Source organism: Camelus bactrianus, chromosome 13 (genome assembly GCF_048773025.1).
Source record: "Camelus bactrianus isolate YW-2024 breed Bactrian camel chromosome 13, ASM4877302v1, whole genome shotgun sequence".
Taxonomy (NCBI): domain Eukaryota; kingdom Metazoa; phylum Chordata; class Mammalia; order Artiodactyla; family Camelidae; genus Camelus; species Camelus bactrianus.
This window is the reverse complement of record NC_133551.1, coordinates 35265141-35284407: the sequence shown is the minus strand read 5'-3', so window position 1 is coordinate 35284407 and position 19267 is coordinate 35265141. Positions and strand designations below refer to the sequence as shown.

Below are 19267 nucleotides of genomic sequence, written 5' to 3'. Positions count from 1 at the left end.
CTACTGAGTTTGTTGCTAGTCACACATTCTTTTTTATTGTCTGAGAGAAGGCAGAGCCGATGCTTCTGAGAAACAGTATAAACAACATATATGTATTTTAAAAGACATGTCAGAAGAGAATTTAGAGACAAAAGGTCCTAGAGTGAGAAGAGCCAGGCTCTACCTGTGAGATCTTGAACCATCATTTAAGCTCTCTGGACCTCTCATTCTTCATTTGTGAAATGAAATTTTGTGTTTGTTGATTTCTAAGATGTCTTACTGTTCCTGCATATATGGAACTATGAGTTCTTTTAACATTTTTCAGCTTTACTTAACTCCTGCTAATGATGCTCTTCAAATTTATCTGTAATTTAAAACAGAGTTTCACACTTGCCTGTCCTCACCCACATTAGCTCAAATCTTTATCAGCAAGTTTTCTTTTGGAGCAAATTCAGCTGGTCCAGATTGCCTGTTACGTCCCAGGCAGGAAAGCTTATTTTCATCTATGTGTGAGGGATAAGGATCTAGAAGGAGTTCTGATTGGTTTATTTCTCTCGCTGTGGCAGGATTCCATTTACCACTTAGTCAAGGTGGTAATGAGGGTCTCGGTACCAGGCAACTGTGGCTGCCATCTGGCCGGCCAGCACCATACACTCAGCAGACAGAACCAATTAGTCAGGCCCCACACCTCCCACGAGGTTTTGCTGTGTTTGGCGGCTGGGTGTTAGCCCTGCTGAGCCTCCCACAAGACACCTCCTTGAATTCAGGGAGGGGAGGGGCAAAACATCTCCCTCCGGCACTGAAGAGCTAGCAAAGAACCCAGATCATGGAGGTCCAAGAACAGCTTACCCAATGAACAGCCTGCCCGTTATAATGGCTAGCGCAGAAACTGTACCCCAAGTGGGCAGCTTGATGTGCTGGGGGAGTGTCAAGAAACACATTTCCATTTAACAATTTAGAGAAAATCTAGAAATGACATAAATGCCATCAATTAGGGATTAGTTAAATGAGCCATGTTAGGTCCATATAAAAGAATGAATACAGTTTGGGGGATTGAGGATCTAGACCCTGAGGCTCTGCCACTGCTCAGCCACTTGACCGCAGTTTCTCAGTTCTTTCATGTATGATCTGAAAGTAATAAGAGTTCCTACCTCGTTGGGTGTTTGGGAGTAGTAAGTTAGTTCATATATGTAAAGAGCTTAGATTAGTTCCTGTTATAGAGTAAATGCTGTCTAAGTGTTGGTTCTGAGTATGACTCTCACAGAGGCCTTGAAGACGATGTTTAGAGTGAATTTTTTCAAGCAGGGGGGATAATTCTTGATATGACGTGAATAGACCAGGGTAACAAAGGGCATACACATAATGATTCCCATGCTACATCTATGCATGGAAGAAGAAAGAGAAATATACCACTGTTTCTTTGAGTTTTATTTTCTTCTTATTTATATTCTCCTTCTGCTTTCCAAACTTTCTACATGAGTATATGATATTTATAATTTGAAGGATCAATACAAATTTTAGGAAGAAAAGAGAGAGAAGACCCCAGTGTTAGAGACCTTCCAGAACATGGTCTGAGGTCCACTGGTGGGCTGTTAACCACTCCAAATCATACTCTGCCGAGTTCTTATGAGAAAAAGATAACAAACCCATAGAATTTTATTTTCTCATGACTGAAAACTAGCAAGCATCTGTGATTTAGTAAGGGCTATTAAAATCATAAACTAAAAATAGTTATGTTAGAGTTTACTGCAGGCTGTAATTCAGTACTCTGCTAAAATATCTGGCTGTCACCTCATGCTTGGCAGTGCTGTAGAATTCCTACTCTATGTGTCTGTTTAATTGCAATTTTAACAATTTTTGGAAATGGTACTTTGTTATCAATGAATCATTAGTTTGTCTTGATTTGAATCCAGTTTTCAATTGCTGTTACTCTTGCTTTTTAATTACAAATTACTGATCATTTTGATTCATCATTATCAAGTTAGTTTATTGGTGGATTGTTTGGTTGATTCTTAACAGAGTGCAGTGATATATATTTCTATCAAGATAGTTTAGGGCTGATATTTTTTTGCCATCTAAACATTATTTCATTGGATTTTGAAAATAAATGATCTCTTCCTGTAATGTTGAAGTAGACAGAGCCTCCCCCTCCAACACACCCCAAACCTGCAAGTATGGTGGCACATCACTGTATAACTACCACTGAGTTAGTCACAGATATAGATTGACTGATTCAGTTGGTGGTCAGCAACGATGCAATATACAAAATGACCTCAAAATTCACTTTCAGATTGAAAAAAAAAAGATTCTAATTCTATCTGATGCAAAATGTATTAATTACCATTGGTACAAACCTGTGTTGGTGTGAGTCTGTTTCCAACCTAACTGAATTTTCCTAGCAAGTTACCAAGAAAAGCTCAGATGTTCGTCACTCACTTTGCCATCCAGAAATCTGTGACCGAGTACTCCTGTTAGGAGTTTCTGGTTGTGCTCTGAGTGCTTGCTCTCTTCCACATCGTGTGCATCAGGATTGATTTGATGATTGGTGGAATTAGTAGGAGCTGGGGGGTCTTGGCTCATCTGCCTTGCATTACCAGTCACGGATTTCTGGAGCATTGTTTGAGTTTCTGCCTTCAAGTTCTTATTCTCCTTGCTGTGAAGAAATAGTTTTACACTTGGTTATTCACAGCACAAGCAGACTCTGCATGCACTCGACCGACATTAGAAAAGGAAGGTGTTCATCTGGTGGTGCGAAGAGTGGTGACCCAGCATGGCGGAATGAAGACGTAAAGGCTGGTTGTTTGTCTAAGGGTCGTTTATCATAGAGACCATGTCATTCTCTTCTCAGGTTTACCTTCCTCAGATGCATAAAGATCATCTATCTTCCTGCTCCAAAACTCTTACTGTAAGAAACGGCAGTGTCAATGGGGAACCCTAAAGGTTATCGCGTATCTTTCTACCTTACAAGTCAGTCAGGTATTCCCAGTGTTTACCGTTAGAAAAGGAAGAAGGCCAAGGTGGTTTGCTCTGTGTTTCTTCTCAACTGCCTCACTGTGAAGCTTCTTTTTCTCTCAGTTCGTCCTCCATTTAAGTTTAATATTAAATGGGAAGTGCAGGATTTAAAGCCAAACAAAAATGGTCATGGGGCAGACAGTTAACTCTTCCGGAGGAAGGCAAGGGGGACAAATCACCTGCTTGAATCACCCTCAAAATCCTGTTGTAGGCAGTTTCTCAGGATGGAATTGCCTGAGAAATGTGGAATGTAAGTGCCTGTCTGTAAAAACAGCCAGAGTAGATGTAAAATCAAAAATAACCTGTTAAATCTGTTCAAAGTAAAAGCTGTTTTTGAAAAACTAACAACAACAACATACACACATAGCGCTTTAAAATTAACATGGAAAAGACTCCCCAGCTGAGAAGTGGGCATGTGTCTGCTGTTAGCACAAATAATTCCGCAGCACACTTTGGTGGTCGTACTGTTAACAAACCCACAGTTCTTGCTTCTAGGCTTCTGTGCTATCTACCTGCAATACTGAAAACAGAAATTTGCCATTTCAAAAGAAGGAAACAAAATGCCATCAATACTGTTTTGGAAGCAAGACACAGCTAGCTTCCTTACATGTACTTCTAACCTCAGCTGCTGCTCCCCAGGACGCTGTGAAGTGTTCGGTGTCATCTGGGAACTGCGGCAATTAGGGAGGATGACTGCATCGCTGGATGATGAATAAATGAGGAGAAAACTGTCCAGTTGTTCCCTCTCTCACACTGGGCTCTTCCTGCAAACCGGCCTTTTAGTGCCACCCTCTACTAGAGCTCAGAGTCCCAGGATTAGAAAGAAACATTGCAAGGGCGTCCAGTAGCACCCTCTGCCCAAAGCAACGTACAGATCCTGCGCTGGCCCTGCCTCCCGTGCAGTTCCACCTCACCAGATCGCACATTTGATTTGGATTACACCCCCGCCGAGAACATCAAGTCTCAAATGGAGGACCCAGGGGGCTCCGTGAAAAGGTCACCAGATGCCATCTTAAAGGTCTGCCAGCCTTGGCAGCGAGTCAGTGCTGCCAGTTTCCAACTGCGTGGCATCTCACAGGCCCCCAGCCCTCTGGAGGAGACAGCCCGGAGTGTGCCAGCATAGGGAAGGGGGATCTGATTTCAGTAGATGAAAGCATGCTCTTAGTTGGAAGTAATAACAGACAATCAACACAACCAGGCTTTTCTCTTTTAGAAAGACAGCAGCAAAATTAAAATAAGTAGATAAATAAAATGGGACTGGGAGGGGAGCACAGCTGAAAATCTCACCCAACTCCACGGGGAAGCTAACGTTGTGATGAAGTGTGGGGATTTCTACTTCTTCCTTTTTTTTTTTTTTTTTTAATGCCACGGAGCCATCTGTATATTATTGATATTTAATCTTCAGAAAGATTTTTAAAATACCTTAACTCCCAAACCTGTGTCTGAATCATTTCTTCCTCATTGTAATCATGCTAGCTAACAGGTCCTAAAGGCTTATTTCTATGGGGCAGCTACTGCGTATAAATTCACACAAATTCTCTTATGTTATCCTAAGAATCCTGAAAAGCAGGTATTATGATCACCATTGTACAAATGAGAAGATGAAAGGTCGGAGAGGTTAAGTAAGTTGCTCTTTGAGGAACTGATCACAAGGAGAGATCTGGGGCTCCGACGCAGGCCCATGTGGCGCCGAAGCGTGTGCTCCTCCCCTGACATTCCTCCTCGATCCCACACCCATAGTAAAAGGACTACCAGTAAACAACAGGATTTTGATTCTCTTTTAAATGTTAATAAAAAACAACATATATAAAAGCGCCTAGTCCATCTTCCAACCTAGGCCTGAAGACCGTCTCAGAACAGCCAAGTGGCCATCCTTCAGCTTTGCTTCCTTTGTGCCTTCCCAGGGGCGAGGGATCTATTACATCCCCAAAGTTATTTCCAAAGTCTCCCATGTCTTTCTTCATAGCATTGAACCACATTCTGACATCGGTGAAAATAACCAAAGTGTATTTTTCATGGCATTTCCACTATGCTGTTTTATAGAATAAAAATAGGTTCTCAAATGAGGGCCATTTTGGCTGCAAAATTAGCAACCAGTTCAATCAGCAATTGTTCTTTGGTATGATTTACCATTCTTTTCTTCACCCCTTTTCTTTTTTAATTGAAGTATAGTTAACTTCTACAAGGTTATATTAGTGTCAGGTGTACAGCATAGTAATTCACTATTTTTATAGATTTTACTCCATAGAAAGTTACGATAAAATGTTGGCTATATTCCCTGTGCCGTTCATTACATCCTTGTAACTTACCTATTTTATACGTGGTAGTTTGTACCTCCTGAGCCCCTTCACCCATTTGGCTCTCCCCCAACCCCTCTCCCCTCTGGTGACCACCAGTCTGTTCACGGTATCAGTGAGTCTGTTTCTATTTTGTTATATTTGTTCATTTGTTTTATTCTTTGGATTTCATGTATAAGTGAAGACAAACAGTATTTGTCTTTTCCTCTCTGACTTATTTCACTAAGCATAATACCCTGCAGGTCCATTCTTTCCATCCATGTTGTCATCTATGGCAAAATTGCTTTCTTTTATATGGCTAAGTAATATTCCATTGTGTATGTACATATCACATCTTCTTCATCCATTCATTTTTCAGTGGACACTTAAGTTGCTTCCATATCTTGGCTATTATCAACAATACTGCTGTGAACATTGAGATGCACATATCTTTTCAAATTTGTGTTTTCATTTTCCTCAAATAAATTAAATTGCAGGAAATGATATCCCAACAATCTCTTCTGCAACCTTCTTTTTCTACTTAATGCAGTTCTACAGCATCGGACACATTTGTACCATGGATATTTCCTTCTATCTCACTTGATTTTTAGCTATGCATTACTACCTTCTTAGTCAAGGCTGCAGTGAACATCTATCTAGTCCACTCACTGTCTTCAGACTGTGTCGTCTTCAAAGGTGTCATAGTTAAGTGTGGGAAGTAGACATTTAAACAGAAAATTATAATATAACCTGATAACTGAAAAAAAAAAAAGAGTATGTAAGAAAGAGATATAGAATCATAGAGGACTTTCAAGCCAAATCTGCTTAAGAGGGATGGAAATGACTCCATGAAGGAATTGACATATAAAATAGCAGTTGAAAGAGAAAATAAGAGATGGGAAAATATTCCAGATGGAGTGAAGGGCTTGTTCTTGGAGCAAAAGACAGTGTTTAAACGTCAGATCACCTGAGATGGGTCATAATAGCACCGGGTGCTGGATAATAAGACAGAAACTTGAATCCCTCTGAATTTATTAAATCAGAATTTCTGAAAGCAGCAGAAGGAAATGTACACTCTTAGCAAACATCTCAGCTGATTCCTATGTACACTGAAGTCTGAGAAACAACGGCATAGAGAATGAAAAAGGAAGGTCTTTTCCATAATTGTGCAAAATTTACACATAATTTCAGGCAGTGGTTAAGGACATGGACTATATGTTCAGCAGACTTGCTTTTGAATCCTAGCCCAAAACATAAGTTGTGTGAATTCTGCTAAGTTACTTCACATCTCTGATTTTCAATTTCTCATCTGTGAGATTAGAAAAATAATACTTATCAAGATAAAGATGTGTGAAATATTTAGCACTGAGCCTGGTTCTCAGTCAGCCTGTGGCAGATGCTAATTTTATTTTAGTCCTAAGTAAAGTGCTCCTTTATCAGCACCTTCCTCATCACCCAGGTACAGAAGGAATGCTCTTTCCCTTGGATCCCCAAACTTAATTGATAGTTAAAACTAAAATTGGAAAAAGATCAACATTTCATGGATCACAGGAACTGAGGAAAATCTATTTAAATAGCTAAAAAGAGAAAGTTAATATAATCCAGCCAGCCACCTTCTTATTTACTAATGCAAGTTCTAGAAATCACTCACTTAGAAAAAAAGCAGATTAATTAGTATTTAAAATCCGTTTTGATAAAGCACAATTCTTTGGAATCACTTTCCTTAACTTTCTAGAAAAAAATCCAAAACATTGTTGCATCACAATGTCCTCAGGCGAATTATACCCAGGAGCTGTGTAAACTGTGCTGTTTTTAAATCTTTGAGCCAACAGTTTCAGCTACAGGCTTGAAATTAATGTCCTGTGCACATGCATCCTCCCCTGTTTTGCCAGGTGATTGTGCAGCTGCCTGGCCTCTTCACCAGTTATGTCAGAGCTTTAAGGAGCAGTTCTGAGTCAGGTCTTCTCCCCATACCCAGAGAGGACGCAGCACAAACAGTTGTCCTCTCTCTGGGACCCCTTCTTGATGTATCCACACTGTCTATGGGAACAAGAAGCAATAATCACTGCTCTGTGATTTTGTTTAATTAGATTGAACTAAATCAGGGGTATGTGAAGAGATCATGGATTTACAAAGTGTACTAGAGAAAAGGAGGGGAGGAATGAATGGGCAGAGAAAAGGATTTTTAGGGCAATACAAGTACTCTGTATGATACCATAGTGGTGGATACACGTCATTATACATTTGTCAAAACCCACAGAATGTACACCACCAAGAGTGAACTTCAAGGCGAACTATGGACTTTGGGTGATAATGACTTGTTATGGTAGGTTCCTCAGCTGTAACAAACGCATCACTCTGGTGGGGGTGTTGATAATGGGGAACTATGCGTGTGTGGGGGCAGGAGGCGTATGGGAAATCTCTGGACCTTCCTTTCAGTTTTGTCATGAACCTAACATCACCCTAAAATACAAAATCCTAAAAGAAAAGTGTTCTCTATAAACATAAATCAGTGCTTTCTCAAAATTGTAAGTGGCTAAACTAAATGTGGCCAGGTATTATCTTTTCATAGAAAATTTCCATGTATGTACAGAGGAACTTTTGCTCTTAAACCAAACTAGGATTATATAGTTTTGTGATCTTCAAAAAATTTTTTCCAGTAGACAATATAATGTAGAAAACTTACACATCAATGTTTATGTCTCTACAAAAACATTTAAAGAGTCTAGATAGTATTTCATTGTATGGATGTACAAGAGTTTATTTAAATGGCCCTATATTGTTTGGGAACATTTACTGTGCCCAAAGTTTTACTAATTTAAATGTTGCTTCTCTGCTGGACGATTTCCTTTGCTCCTACTTTCTTGCCTCCTTCCCCACTCTGAGAAACTGACCTATGTGGACTGATCAGCTGGGCAGCAGCTACGACCTCGATTCTGGCTGGTTCTGGACAGAGGGTAGCCCTGGCAGGAGACAGTTCTCCTTGCAAGAGTGCCTCAAGTGACTTGTGTCTCTTGCCCAAAGGTGGGCAAAGACAGTATTTTTCTCGAGGTGGCCTGAGTACAGAATGCTCCCTCCTCAATACCGTTCCCCTCCTCCCATCGCTGCAGACCCAGGGCTGTGGTAACAACCTTGCAGCTGCTAGTTTCTACTGTATCTCACAGTTCTCTTACTCTTGTAACCAGACCCACCTTGGCTCATTCTAATCTGAGTTATGTAATCTGTTTCCTACTGGACCCAGACTTGTATTTTCTTGTGTAAAATTTTTGGAGCCAAACCACTACATCCATCCCATTTCCACAGAATTGATCCATAGATGGAGACTTCATGCCACAGTACTTGCACTTTTAAGGCTCTTGACAAGTATACTTTGAAACCAATAGTATACGAGTACTCTTTTTACCTTGGTCAACCCATTTGTCAACCCTTTATATTTCCATTATAAAAACATTTCCAAGTTGATTGGTAAAAAAATAATATATCATTGTTATTTAAAATTCCTTTGATTACCACCCACCCCACTCCCCCAACCATACACATATAAAGTGTTCATTTTTATATCCCCTTTGGTGAGTGGCCTGTCTTGATTTTTAGCCAATATTTGACACTCGGCTGCTCGTCTTTTTCTTACTGATTTGTAAGAACTCTTTACACATTAAGAGGATGAATTTTTTTTTCCTGTCAGATATGTTGTAAACAGTGTTCTATTTTTGCCTTTTACTATGTATTATATTTTTTGCAATGTAGAATTTTAAGTGGCAAAGTAACAATCTCATAGTCTCAATATTTAAGATCAATGGGCACCTATTTTTTATAAGATTGTTTTGACATTCACTCATATAATGCCACATACTCTTATCGAAAGTTTGATGCCTATGTCTTGTGCTGGAGGCATACATCCAAGACAGTATCACATGAGTCTTCATACTCCTCACAGTGGCTAGAATAATAATAATAATTGAAAACCTGTTGTGGGAGATGAACCAAAAAAACACATCAGAAAGGGCATAAGAGAAGTATGATTTTAGCATATTACTTCATTTCTCCAAACTTGTGAAAATAAAGATAATAGTTTGTGCTGATACTATCCTGTTTTAAGGAGAGATTAAATTCATGGATAGTAATGTAATATGTAAATTATGTAGCAAGAAATGCAATAAACAAAGATAAGGCATTATGACTAGTTATTTATAAGAAAAAGAGTAAGTATTTGAATTTTTAAATCACAGAGTTTATCCAGGTTTTATATAAGGACTATAATTGATTATTGCTGCCATTTCCTGCCTGGATTACTATAATTATTCCCTAAATGGTTCTTCTCTGTTTACTCATGTCTCTTCTGGCTTATCCTCCAAACAGCAGCCAGAACCATGCTATAGAAAGCGTAAATTCAATTGTGTCCTCCACTGCTCTCAATTTTCCAACGTTTTCTCATTCTGCATAGAATAAATCCAGAGTTCCTACCGCGGACCATGTGGCGGTGATCTGAGCCCTGGTCTCCCTGAGCTCACTTCCTACCTCCCTCCCCTTGTTCACTCTGCTCAGCCAACATTGGCTCCGTTTGCTCCTCCTTAAACACGCCAAGACGGTTTCTATTGGTTGTTCCCTCTTCTATTTGCATAGTTTACTCTCTGTGTAGGACTGCAGAAGCATGAGGATGGTGACGAACACCTGTGGTGTCACTTGGTACAGACTGAATCTCGTGGGCAGAAAATCAGCAGCTACACAGCTGCCCTGATCTCTAGGTGCTATGCTCCTGGGGATGGACGCTGTTGTGCTTTTTACGAGGTGATCTTGTACAAAGTATATCTGCTTGGGCTCCTGGTGCTCAACTTAGGTGCTATTTGTAGCAGTTGCTGAGAAAGTCCCATATCTGGAGAACTTGGGCTCTGTGGGAAGTTGCAGCCTCTTCTTCTGGAGCAGGAGAAGGAAGAAGAAACTAGTAGTTTTATGGAAAGTCGGAAACTGGTGAGCCATGCCCACTGGGATAAAGTTGGGCTAGTCATGGCCAGCTTGCTGCTAAGTAACCATGGATAATTCTCATTGGATAATTCTGACTCCCCTTCACTCAGGTAAACGTCACGTGCTTAGAGACACCTTCTGGGAACACCCTTTGTGACGTGATACTTTCCCTCATTGCACTATCCTTACTTGAACAGTCAGTGTCTGTCTGTTGTACATCTCCCATCACTAGAACTTTACGTACACTGCTGTATCCCTGGGGCTTGGCACTCAAGACTCAATTCATGTTTGTAGAAAACATGTTGATTTCCCATATGCATTCATTTATAAATTTGTTAACATTAACACTTTAAAAAAAGTTCAAGAACCTCAAAAATAATGTATTAATATGGACGTCTTTGAGGAATTTAAAAAAATGATAGAATATGGGCTCCAGGAGAGTCATGTGGAAAAAAACACCAGAGCTTTATATTTATTGGCTATAAATACCAATGCACATTATTACAGATATTGCTGCCCTTTCCCATAGAAATGTGCCATCAGCTTCCCCTGTGCTTAACAATGCAATACCAAGAGCAATGGAACTATGGAATAAAATGCACTGGATCATTGATTTTTGGCATTGGAAGGAGCTGTAGAGGCCAACTTTATTCACTGGAAGCATCTCTACTCGCAAGAGTTTCTTGAAATGGACCCAATTCCTCTTTTATTGAACAACTCAATTTCCAGAGTCTATAAATGTTCCCCTAGGCCACGTTTCACACCCTGGATCTTCCCCAATGCCACCCCTTTAGTGCCCACACCTTTAGTGGGCCAGGGTTCCTCCTAAGAGACGTGGCATCCGGGATGAAGGAGAGTACTCCCGGGCCTCCCCAGTTCCTCTGTCTGGACACCTTTGGCTCATGCTGAGCTCAAACACAAGTATAAACAGGGAAACAGTCCATCTCATCCTCTACTCTGCTCTTTACTACCATCACACACTTCTGTCATCACTCGTCAAACATGTGTGAGCTTTCCCCACACCAAGCAACTCTCTGATACCAGCTGGGTGTCCTACATTGCAATTCAGTGCTGACACTGTCTACCTGGAGTTAGCACAGAGACCCCCCGCCCCGGCTGAGTGCTCAGTCACACAAGACTGCCCCCCACCGCCTTCAGATGTCACTCACAAGTCCAGGTTGTTACTTGTGTTTCTGGCTGACCTGCTGCAAATCAGGGCTCCCACAATTCCCTCCTCAGGTTTGATTCATTTGCTAGAGTGCCTCACAGAACTCAGGAAAACCATTTACTTACTGGTATATTATAGAAGGATCTAACTCAGGGACAGCTGGATGGAAGACATGCAGAGGGCAAATTATGTGGGAAGGGGTGTGGAGCTTCCATGTCTTCCCCAGACACACCACCCTCCCCACACATAGATGCTCTCTGAACCCCATACTTTTGGGATTTTTAGGGAGGCTTCATCTATGGTTATGATCAATCATTAACTCAATCTCCAGCTTCTCTTCCCTCTGGGAGGATGGAGTGAGGGTTGGGGCTGAAAGTTCCAAACTCTTAAACATGGCTTGGTCTTTCAGATGACCAGCCTCCACCCTGAAGGTACCCAGGAGTCCACCGAGGGTATCCTCATCAGAACAAGAGACACCCCATCACTCAGGGAATTCCAAGGGTTTTAGGAGCTCTGTGTCAGGAACCAGGGTCAAAGACCAAATAGTAAAACAGATGATACTCCTAGTACTCTTGTATCTCTTAGGAAATTGTGAGTGTAGGCGCTCCATGCCAGGAACCGGGGCCAGAGACCTGTGTGTATTCTATTATTTCACAACAAGTAAAACCCAAACACTTATGCTGTGTACTATTTACGTGTACCCTTATCTAAGGACAGACATCGCATGCATTTCTGCTGATTTCATCTTGTTGGTTTTAGCTCATTTTCCTGCCAAGACTTCCCAGCATTCTCCTGCCTACCTGTTTACTGAAGTGATTTGTCTGTCTTCCTTCAGTTAAAGACTTAAAAAATGTTGACTAAGAACAGGGTCACACACAAATCCTCTCAACCTCTCCACTTCCAATGTGTGACGTTTCCATCCATTGTACAGCCACGACCAGGTTTGTAGGTCGCCTACCTTAACATCATCCAGTCCAGAATTCTCTGCCTTATTTCAAAGCTTGGTGAGAAAAGCATGCCTGATGACTCACTGAACTGAACAAATATTGTTTCTTTATGATTCCTCTCATTTGCACCACAGTAACCTCATCAATAAAGAGAATGGGACCAGTTTTAGCATGATCTGTTTTCCGTCAACTTGTATCTTAGTGACCATCACCTTTATGTTGTGTTCTCACATCTAATATATTTAAGTCTTTGGCCTGCAATTTTGCCAGGGATTGTCCACAAGCCTCAGGTTCTGTGACTTTATTACCAACGTTTAGCTCCTTGTAGAAAATGAGAGTATTTGTCTCCTGTCATCTGGTGTATCTTTTGGTCCTTCAGCTGTCAAGATTACTCGCCAGGGTTCCACAGCAACGTGACCATGCTATTTTAGCAACATGGGCCTTTAGACATGGATTTAAAGCAACTAAGCATTGTCTTTCTAGATCTTAACTTTTCTTGGCAACTATTTTACGCTCATTCATTTATTAGGCTTTCAATATGTACAAGACTTTTCACTCAGTGCTGAGGGTACAGTAGTACACATAGTATTCACAGTTAAATGGGGGAGACAGAAATGCATCAGACACTATGGAGGACAGTATGGAGGTTCCTTAAAAAATTAAAAATAGACTTACCATATGATCCAGCAATCCCCCTCCTAGGCATATATCTGAAGAAATCTATAATTAGAAAATTATGCTCTGAGAAACCCCTGCTTGGAGAAGTATGGACTAGGAAGAAAAGTAAGTGAAACTCTTACAATTTATGATTCATTATTAATCTCACTCCTTTAATTCATAACAAATTGACTAACAACCAACCTCCCCTCCTCCCCACCAAAATTACTACAAGTGGTAGATTACAAACCTTGTCAGGAGAAGCAGCAATATGCCATTAATATTTGTAAATGTCTCCATGCTTATATTTCCTACCTCTTTGGAAACTCAGCCCAAGTAATTAGGGAGTATGGGGAATTACAAAGATGAAAAATTCAGGACAACAATGCACAGAGATGTTATCAACACTATTTTACTTCCCCTGTTGCATCTTAATGATTTAATTTTCCATGGACGGCATTTTTTAAATGTAAATTTCTAGATTAAAAAAAAAACTCTATAACTTCATTATCAGCCAAGCAAAACAGATATTTTTCAAACAGTAAACTTACATCTTTGGCTTCTCCGCGAGATAGTGAAAGTGTTTACTTCCAATGATTTTCACCACCATCTCAGGCATCGCACCTGATCCACAGGGACTCTTCCGAACTGAAGACATAATGCTCAAAATTTCTTCAAAACCTTGGAGGCAAAAATTAAGTAAAACGCTTTCCTCTTGATTTTCCACTAGGCCACTGTAGCATCCTTGTCAGTACCAGCAAGAATAATAATAGTGAGGCCGAGTGCTTTACCCGTATTATTAGCTCACTTGATATCTCTAACAAAAGCATGAGTAAGATACTCTTAATTACTATTAACGTTCTTGTTTTACAGTAGAGGGAACAGACCTAATGAGCTGAGTAATGTACCCAATATCACACAAGGGTAATTAGCAGAATTGAGAACCCCACCTAAGAGGTCTGCAGAACTGGTCCACTGAGCCATCCCGCAGCTCTGCCTTCCTATACTGCAAGTCACCAGACAGGATTCTTGTGAGGTCAGAGAGGAAACCAGGGCTTTAGAGGGACATGTGAAGAACTCATATTCCTCTCTGATGCTCAGTTTCCCTATTTATGATGCCAGAATAATTCCGGTTCTGCTCTCGGGATTTAGGAGTAATCCAACGAGATTGTACACCTGAGGGCGCGCCATGCATAGGAAAGAGAGAGGTTTCTTGTTCTCACTGGCCTGTTTCTGCAACAATCCAGTGAATGTAAAATTGAGGTCCTGTGCTAGATATTCACTGGGTGTGTAAACAGGTCTGATGCCAAGGGAAACTTAGACGTTGTTCTGGAAACCTGGCCCCAGGCTAACCATTCCCTTCCAGAGCCTCTCAGAGACTGAAAGGCCTTTTGAAATCATTCTAGTTCAGAATCTCCCTTTACAGATTGGGAAACCAAGGCCCAGAGAGGCTGCTATTTGACCAAGGTCACACAGCGGGTGAGAACAGACTGTTTCCAGTACTCAGGTCTGATAACTGGGCCAGGGTTCTTCCCAAGACCCCCAGCTTCACTTAGCTTGTGGTCAGCAATAGGACTTGCTCTGCGAGGGTAGCCCCACCCCTACAACTTCTTTGAAGCCATCTGGAAACTTCAAGGAGCAGAATTTGTGATTGTGAGGTCCCCTCTACTCAGCAGCTGCGTGGGAGTCCCGGAGCCCCTTTCCTGGAGAGAGCAGAGGGGCGATCTTACCCCGCTGGCGGCCGCTGCGGCGGTGCGCGCTCAGCGCTTCTCCCCAGGAACCCGACCCGAGAAGGCCGGTGGGGACCGGGTAGGGCTGGAGACAGGCGCCCGGGAATCGGGCCAATCACAGGGCTCGGCTCGTGGGCGGAGGCTGCCACCCCCGCCCCGCCCTGGGTCGCTAAGGACGCAGAGGGCTGTTGCTGGGCGGGGACCCGGGCTCCAACTACCTGCGGAAGGAAGGGGCCTCCTCCGCGGGTGCCCGGGGTGTGGCTGCTGACAGGAGAATAGTTTGGGTGTTGTTTTTCAAATCTGTGCTTTGGAACTTCCTCAAAGACCTGTGAACGTCTTTCTGGAAGCCCGCCTCTCTCACCTGTGTGGTCACGCTTGTCCAGCTCTTTCCCTTTATGAGATGTGCACGCAGCTGAGAATCTCACACTCGTCCCTTCAAACCCAAGATCCTCCACTGTGTGGCTTTGAACAAATCCCCTTTCCCGCCTGAGGTTCAGTGTCCTCCTCCCGTAAAATGGGGGGAAAGTACTAACAGGGTACTAAAGGTAAGCGGGTGATGCAATTAAATAAGAGTATTTAAAACAATAATTTGGACTAGTATCCATTTGTCAGATCCCTCATTTGGGCCCGTTAATAATTACCAAAATAATTTTATTTCTATTTTATCTATTTAAACATTTTTTAAAAATTGAAATATAGTTGATTTACAATGAAACAAGGCTTAAGGTGTTGAGAAATTAGCCAAGACTCCACAGAGTCAATTGACAGAGCCAAGGTTTGAATATAAACGTACATCCCCAAAATTTCCAGGCGTTTTTATATTATGCTAACAGATTTCAGCAAATATGGGTAGAGACCCTTTAACTCCAAAATGGTGTTATTGCCATCATCCGCGGCAAGCCCAGCACCCCGACCCCCGCCTCCTGCCCTCTTGTGGTATCGTGTGTTGTGGTTTACTGTGTCACTTACTGGTATACGCTGCCAGAGACGGATGGTACACTGAGCTCCCCTCCAGTGTTCAGTCTGTAGTGGGCAAGACTCATAGGCATGTTCTATAACAGACAAAGTGCCTGGGGAGTCGAGGAGAGGGAGCAGCTCCCTTCTTACTCCTCCAGTCCAGCCTTCACATTGTCACCATGTGTCCTCCCAAGGTGCAACTCCGATGAGCCTTCTCCTAGTTCAATGTCTCTAAGGGCTCCCATTAGCCGTGGAGGTTGTCCACGTTTCAAAGTCTTCTGTGTCCTGCCTCAAGCTAGACCTAGCCTGCTCTCCCACTTCTCCTCCCAGACTTGCTGTACTCCATCCAACCTGGTCTACTCGCTGGCCTGAATCTGCCTCTCATTTTTCTGCCTCTGTGCCTTTGTCCATTCTGTTTCCTCTGTCTGCAACACCCTGCTGTTTCCTCATTGTGTCAGCCTGCGCTCCATTCTTTAAGTTCCATCTCAAATGGCCAGAAGTCTGCACCTGGGAATCAGATACCTTGGGTTCAAATCCTAGCTCTGCCAGTACAGTGTGATCTTGGGCAAGTCATGTAACATCTTTATGCCTTAGTTTCAACATCAAGAAGATGAGGGTGGCTTTTTGTAAAGATTAATTAAGTTATATAATAAGGCATTTAGAACAATACCTGACACATAGGAGCAATATAATGTTTGTGCTCATCATTGTCCTAAGTATCTGTCAAGAAGGCAGACTGTATCCCAGAAGCTGAAAATGATTTCTCCGTTTTCTGTATAATCTGTGGTTTCTCTCTTGTAAAATGAGTCTTTCTTTGCCTGAGAATTTGACTATTTGTTTGCATCCGTTGTCACACCTTCCTGGATTATGCCTGTGGTTGGCTGAATAATCCGCTCCCTCCTCCCCAGAGGTTCACATCCTAATCCTTGGAACCTGTTAATGTAACCTTCTGTGGCAAAATGGACTTTGCAGATGTGATTAAGTCAAGGATCTTGTGATAAGGCAGTTATCCTGGATTATCCAAGTGGGTCCAAATATAATCACAAATATCCTTTAAAAGAGGGAGGCAGTGGGAGATTTGACTACCAAAGAGGAAGTAGGGATATGACCATGGAAGCAAGAGTTTAGAGTAATCTGAAGGAGTCGAGAGCCAAAGAATTCAGGTGGCCTCCAGAAGCTAGTAAAGGCAAGGAAACAGATTCACCAGGGCCTCCAGAAGGTATCACACCTTGCTGATCCCTTGACTTTAGCCCAGTGAAATTGATTTTGGGCATCTGGCCTCTAATTTGTGTTGTTATAAAGCATCAAGTTTGTGATAATTTATTATAACAGCCATAAGAAATTTAATGCAATACCATTGAAGGATCTACTTCTGTATAGAACTGATCACATTTACGGCTTAAGTAGGCCAAACAGTTCTTATCAATGACTAGCACACAGATATCAGAGAAAAAGAAGTCTTCTATCTGCTCAGTTTAGTAACCTGTGAGGATAAGGTGTTGAGACTTTTGGCAGAGATCTATATCAACACATAATAACCTTTTTTCAGTAGAAGAAAAGAAAGCCAGATCAGACTGAAAACAGAGCTAGTGTGTGAAAGAGGGCAAGAGCAAAGAGCCTGGATCCAGCTATGTCTGAAGCTAGTGCTAGAATTCCCAAAAAAGAATGATAAATTTTCCTTTTACTTAGAATATTTTGAGATGATTTTGATAATCTTTACCCAAAGAGTCGTGGCTAATACAGAGACTCTTAAACTTCAGGTTGCTAATGTTTATATGCAGGCTGCCATTAATAGACTGAATGGCATTTTCAATTTTACTATAAATTCTGTGACAAAGCTTGAAGGAGTAAATTGATCCTTAATCAAATAGGCTATTTCACTAAAGACTATCCTTTAGCCTTATCTTGACTTCCAGGTTTTATGAATGCCAGCTTGACACATGACATTGGAGAGAGGCTTTCCATAACGCAACTCTTCTGTTGGTTTGGAGGTATTTAGATGAAATCTGATACATTTTTTTCAGACCCCAAGGAACCTTTGATTTGCTATTTCCTAGCCAAGTGACCCTGAACAAGCAGTTTAACACTTTCATCTCTAAGGTGGAGACCTTCAATAATTACCCTGAAGATCGCTATCAGGATTCGAGATAACATTCTTAGAGCCCTGACATGTAATAGGCTTCCAATAAATTGTCTTCCTGTTTATAACAATAGCAGCTAACATTTAGTGAATGTTTATTACGTGCCAGACACTGTGCTAAGAGCTTTTCATTCAATATCCCATTTCATCTTCCAAAGAATTTTATTTAAAAAAAACTATTAGTATCCCCATTTTAGAGATGAGGAAACTGAGATTTAGAGAAGATAAAAATCTTGCTCAAGGGAACCTAGCTAGGCAGGGTCAGCTGCAATGAAAATCTAGGTGTGTCTGACTCTAGAAGTAGCCTTTATAACCACTACTCCACAGCTCCTCTGTGGATGTTAGCCAAGATTGTTGTTATTATTATTACTATTAGTACTAATGTTTTTATTGGCATTGCTTTAAGGCTCTAGGTCCCTTAGAGAAGCAGATTATATGACAGAATTCGTAAGAAAGAACGGCCTTTTCTTATTTGGGATTCTCATACTTCACACTCTGCTTTATAAAATGACATAACCAGGAAACATCTCTCCAGTGGTTTATATTAAACAAGACAAAACAAAAGGCTACACAATAAATGTCTCCATAAGATTAAATACTGTGGTTAAAACTGCCTTCCTTGAATTCAACAGCTTTAGATTACGAGTCACCAGAGAAACATCTCCATCCAATAGAGTCAGCTCTCTCTTCCCCTCTACCCCACAAAAGATGAATAGCTGTAATAAAGGGGACCAAAGAAAGCCCCTCCTAAAACTTCATGATTTTACACTTACCATCAAGCAGACTAAGAAGAGGGGAAAAAAATTCTCTCCAATGTTTCTGTTTTGCCCATATAAGTCAACATAGAATGAGTTTATAAATAGGAAGCAATAAAGCACTGCTCTTTTGAACAGTCTAAGAATCCACATATAAAAATAAGGCATTTTTGCGTTGAAGTCCTGTCAAAAAAGAGAAGGGATAAATACTGATGTAAACTGAACTGTATTACAGAAAATATGGGGCATTATACTTTTTTTTTTCCACCAATGAAACATACAGAACCCAAGCCAATGATTTTTATGACTAACGGGGGACTTCAGGTAAAAAGATGAGCAAGGGCAGGCTGATTTTAGAACAGAATGCAAATATGGCCACCTTTCTTTCCTCTTTAAAATGCTCTCAGAGCTCTGGATAAACAAGGACATGTAGCATATTGACTAGATGGGTTGACTTTAGGTCTTATATTAAAGTCCATCACACGTACAACCTAGTGGGTGGGTTAGAAACAGAAATGTATTGTTTCACAGTTCTGGAGGCTAGAGGTCCCAGAAGGTGGCAGCAGAGCTGGTGGTTTCTGGGGATGTTGAGGCAGGGTCTCTCCCATGCCTGTGTCCTCGCTGCTGGTCGTTTACTGACAACGTTTGGCATTCCTCGGCTTGTAGCTTCTGCCTTCATGTTCT

At 41.4% G+C, this 19267-nt stretch overlaps 1 protein-coding gene across 1 annotated transcript in view; it reads right to left on the bottom strand.

Annotated features, from left to right (window-relative positions):
- C13H1orf87 (chromosome 13 C1orf87 homolog) overlaps positions 1-14828 on the bottom strand; it is a 67285-nt gene extending 52457 nt beyond the window's left edge. The window contains 3 exon segments of the mRNA XM_074376374.1: positions 2416-2632; positions 13553-13682; positions 14732-14828. Of these exon segments, the coding sequence (XP_074232475.1) occupies positions 2416-2632; positions 13553-13659 (324 nt within the window). The 5' untranslated portion in view covers positions 13660-13682; positions 14732-14828.
- Positions 14829-19267: the final 4439 nt, after the last annotated feature.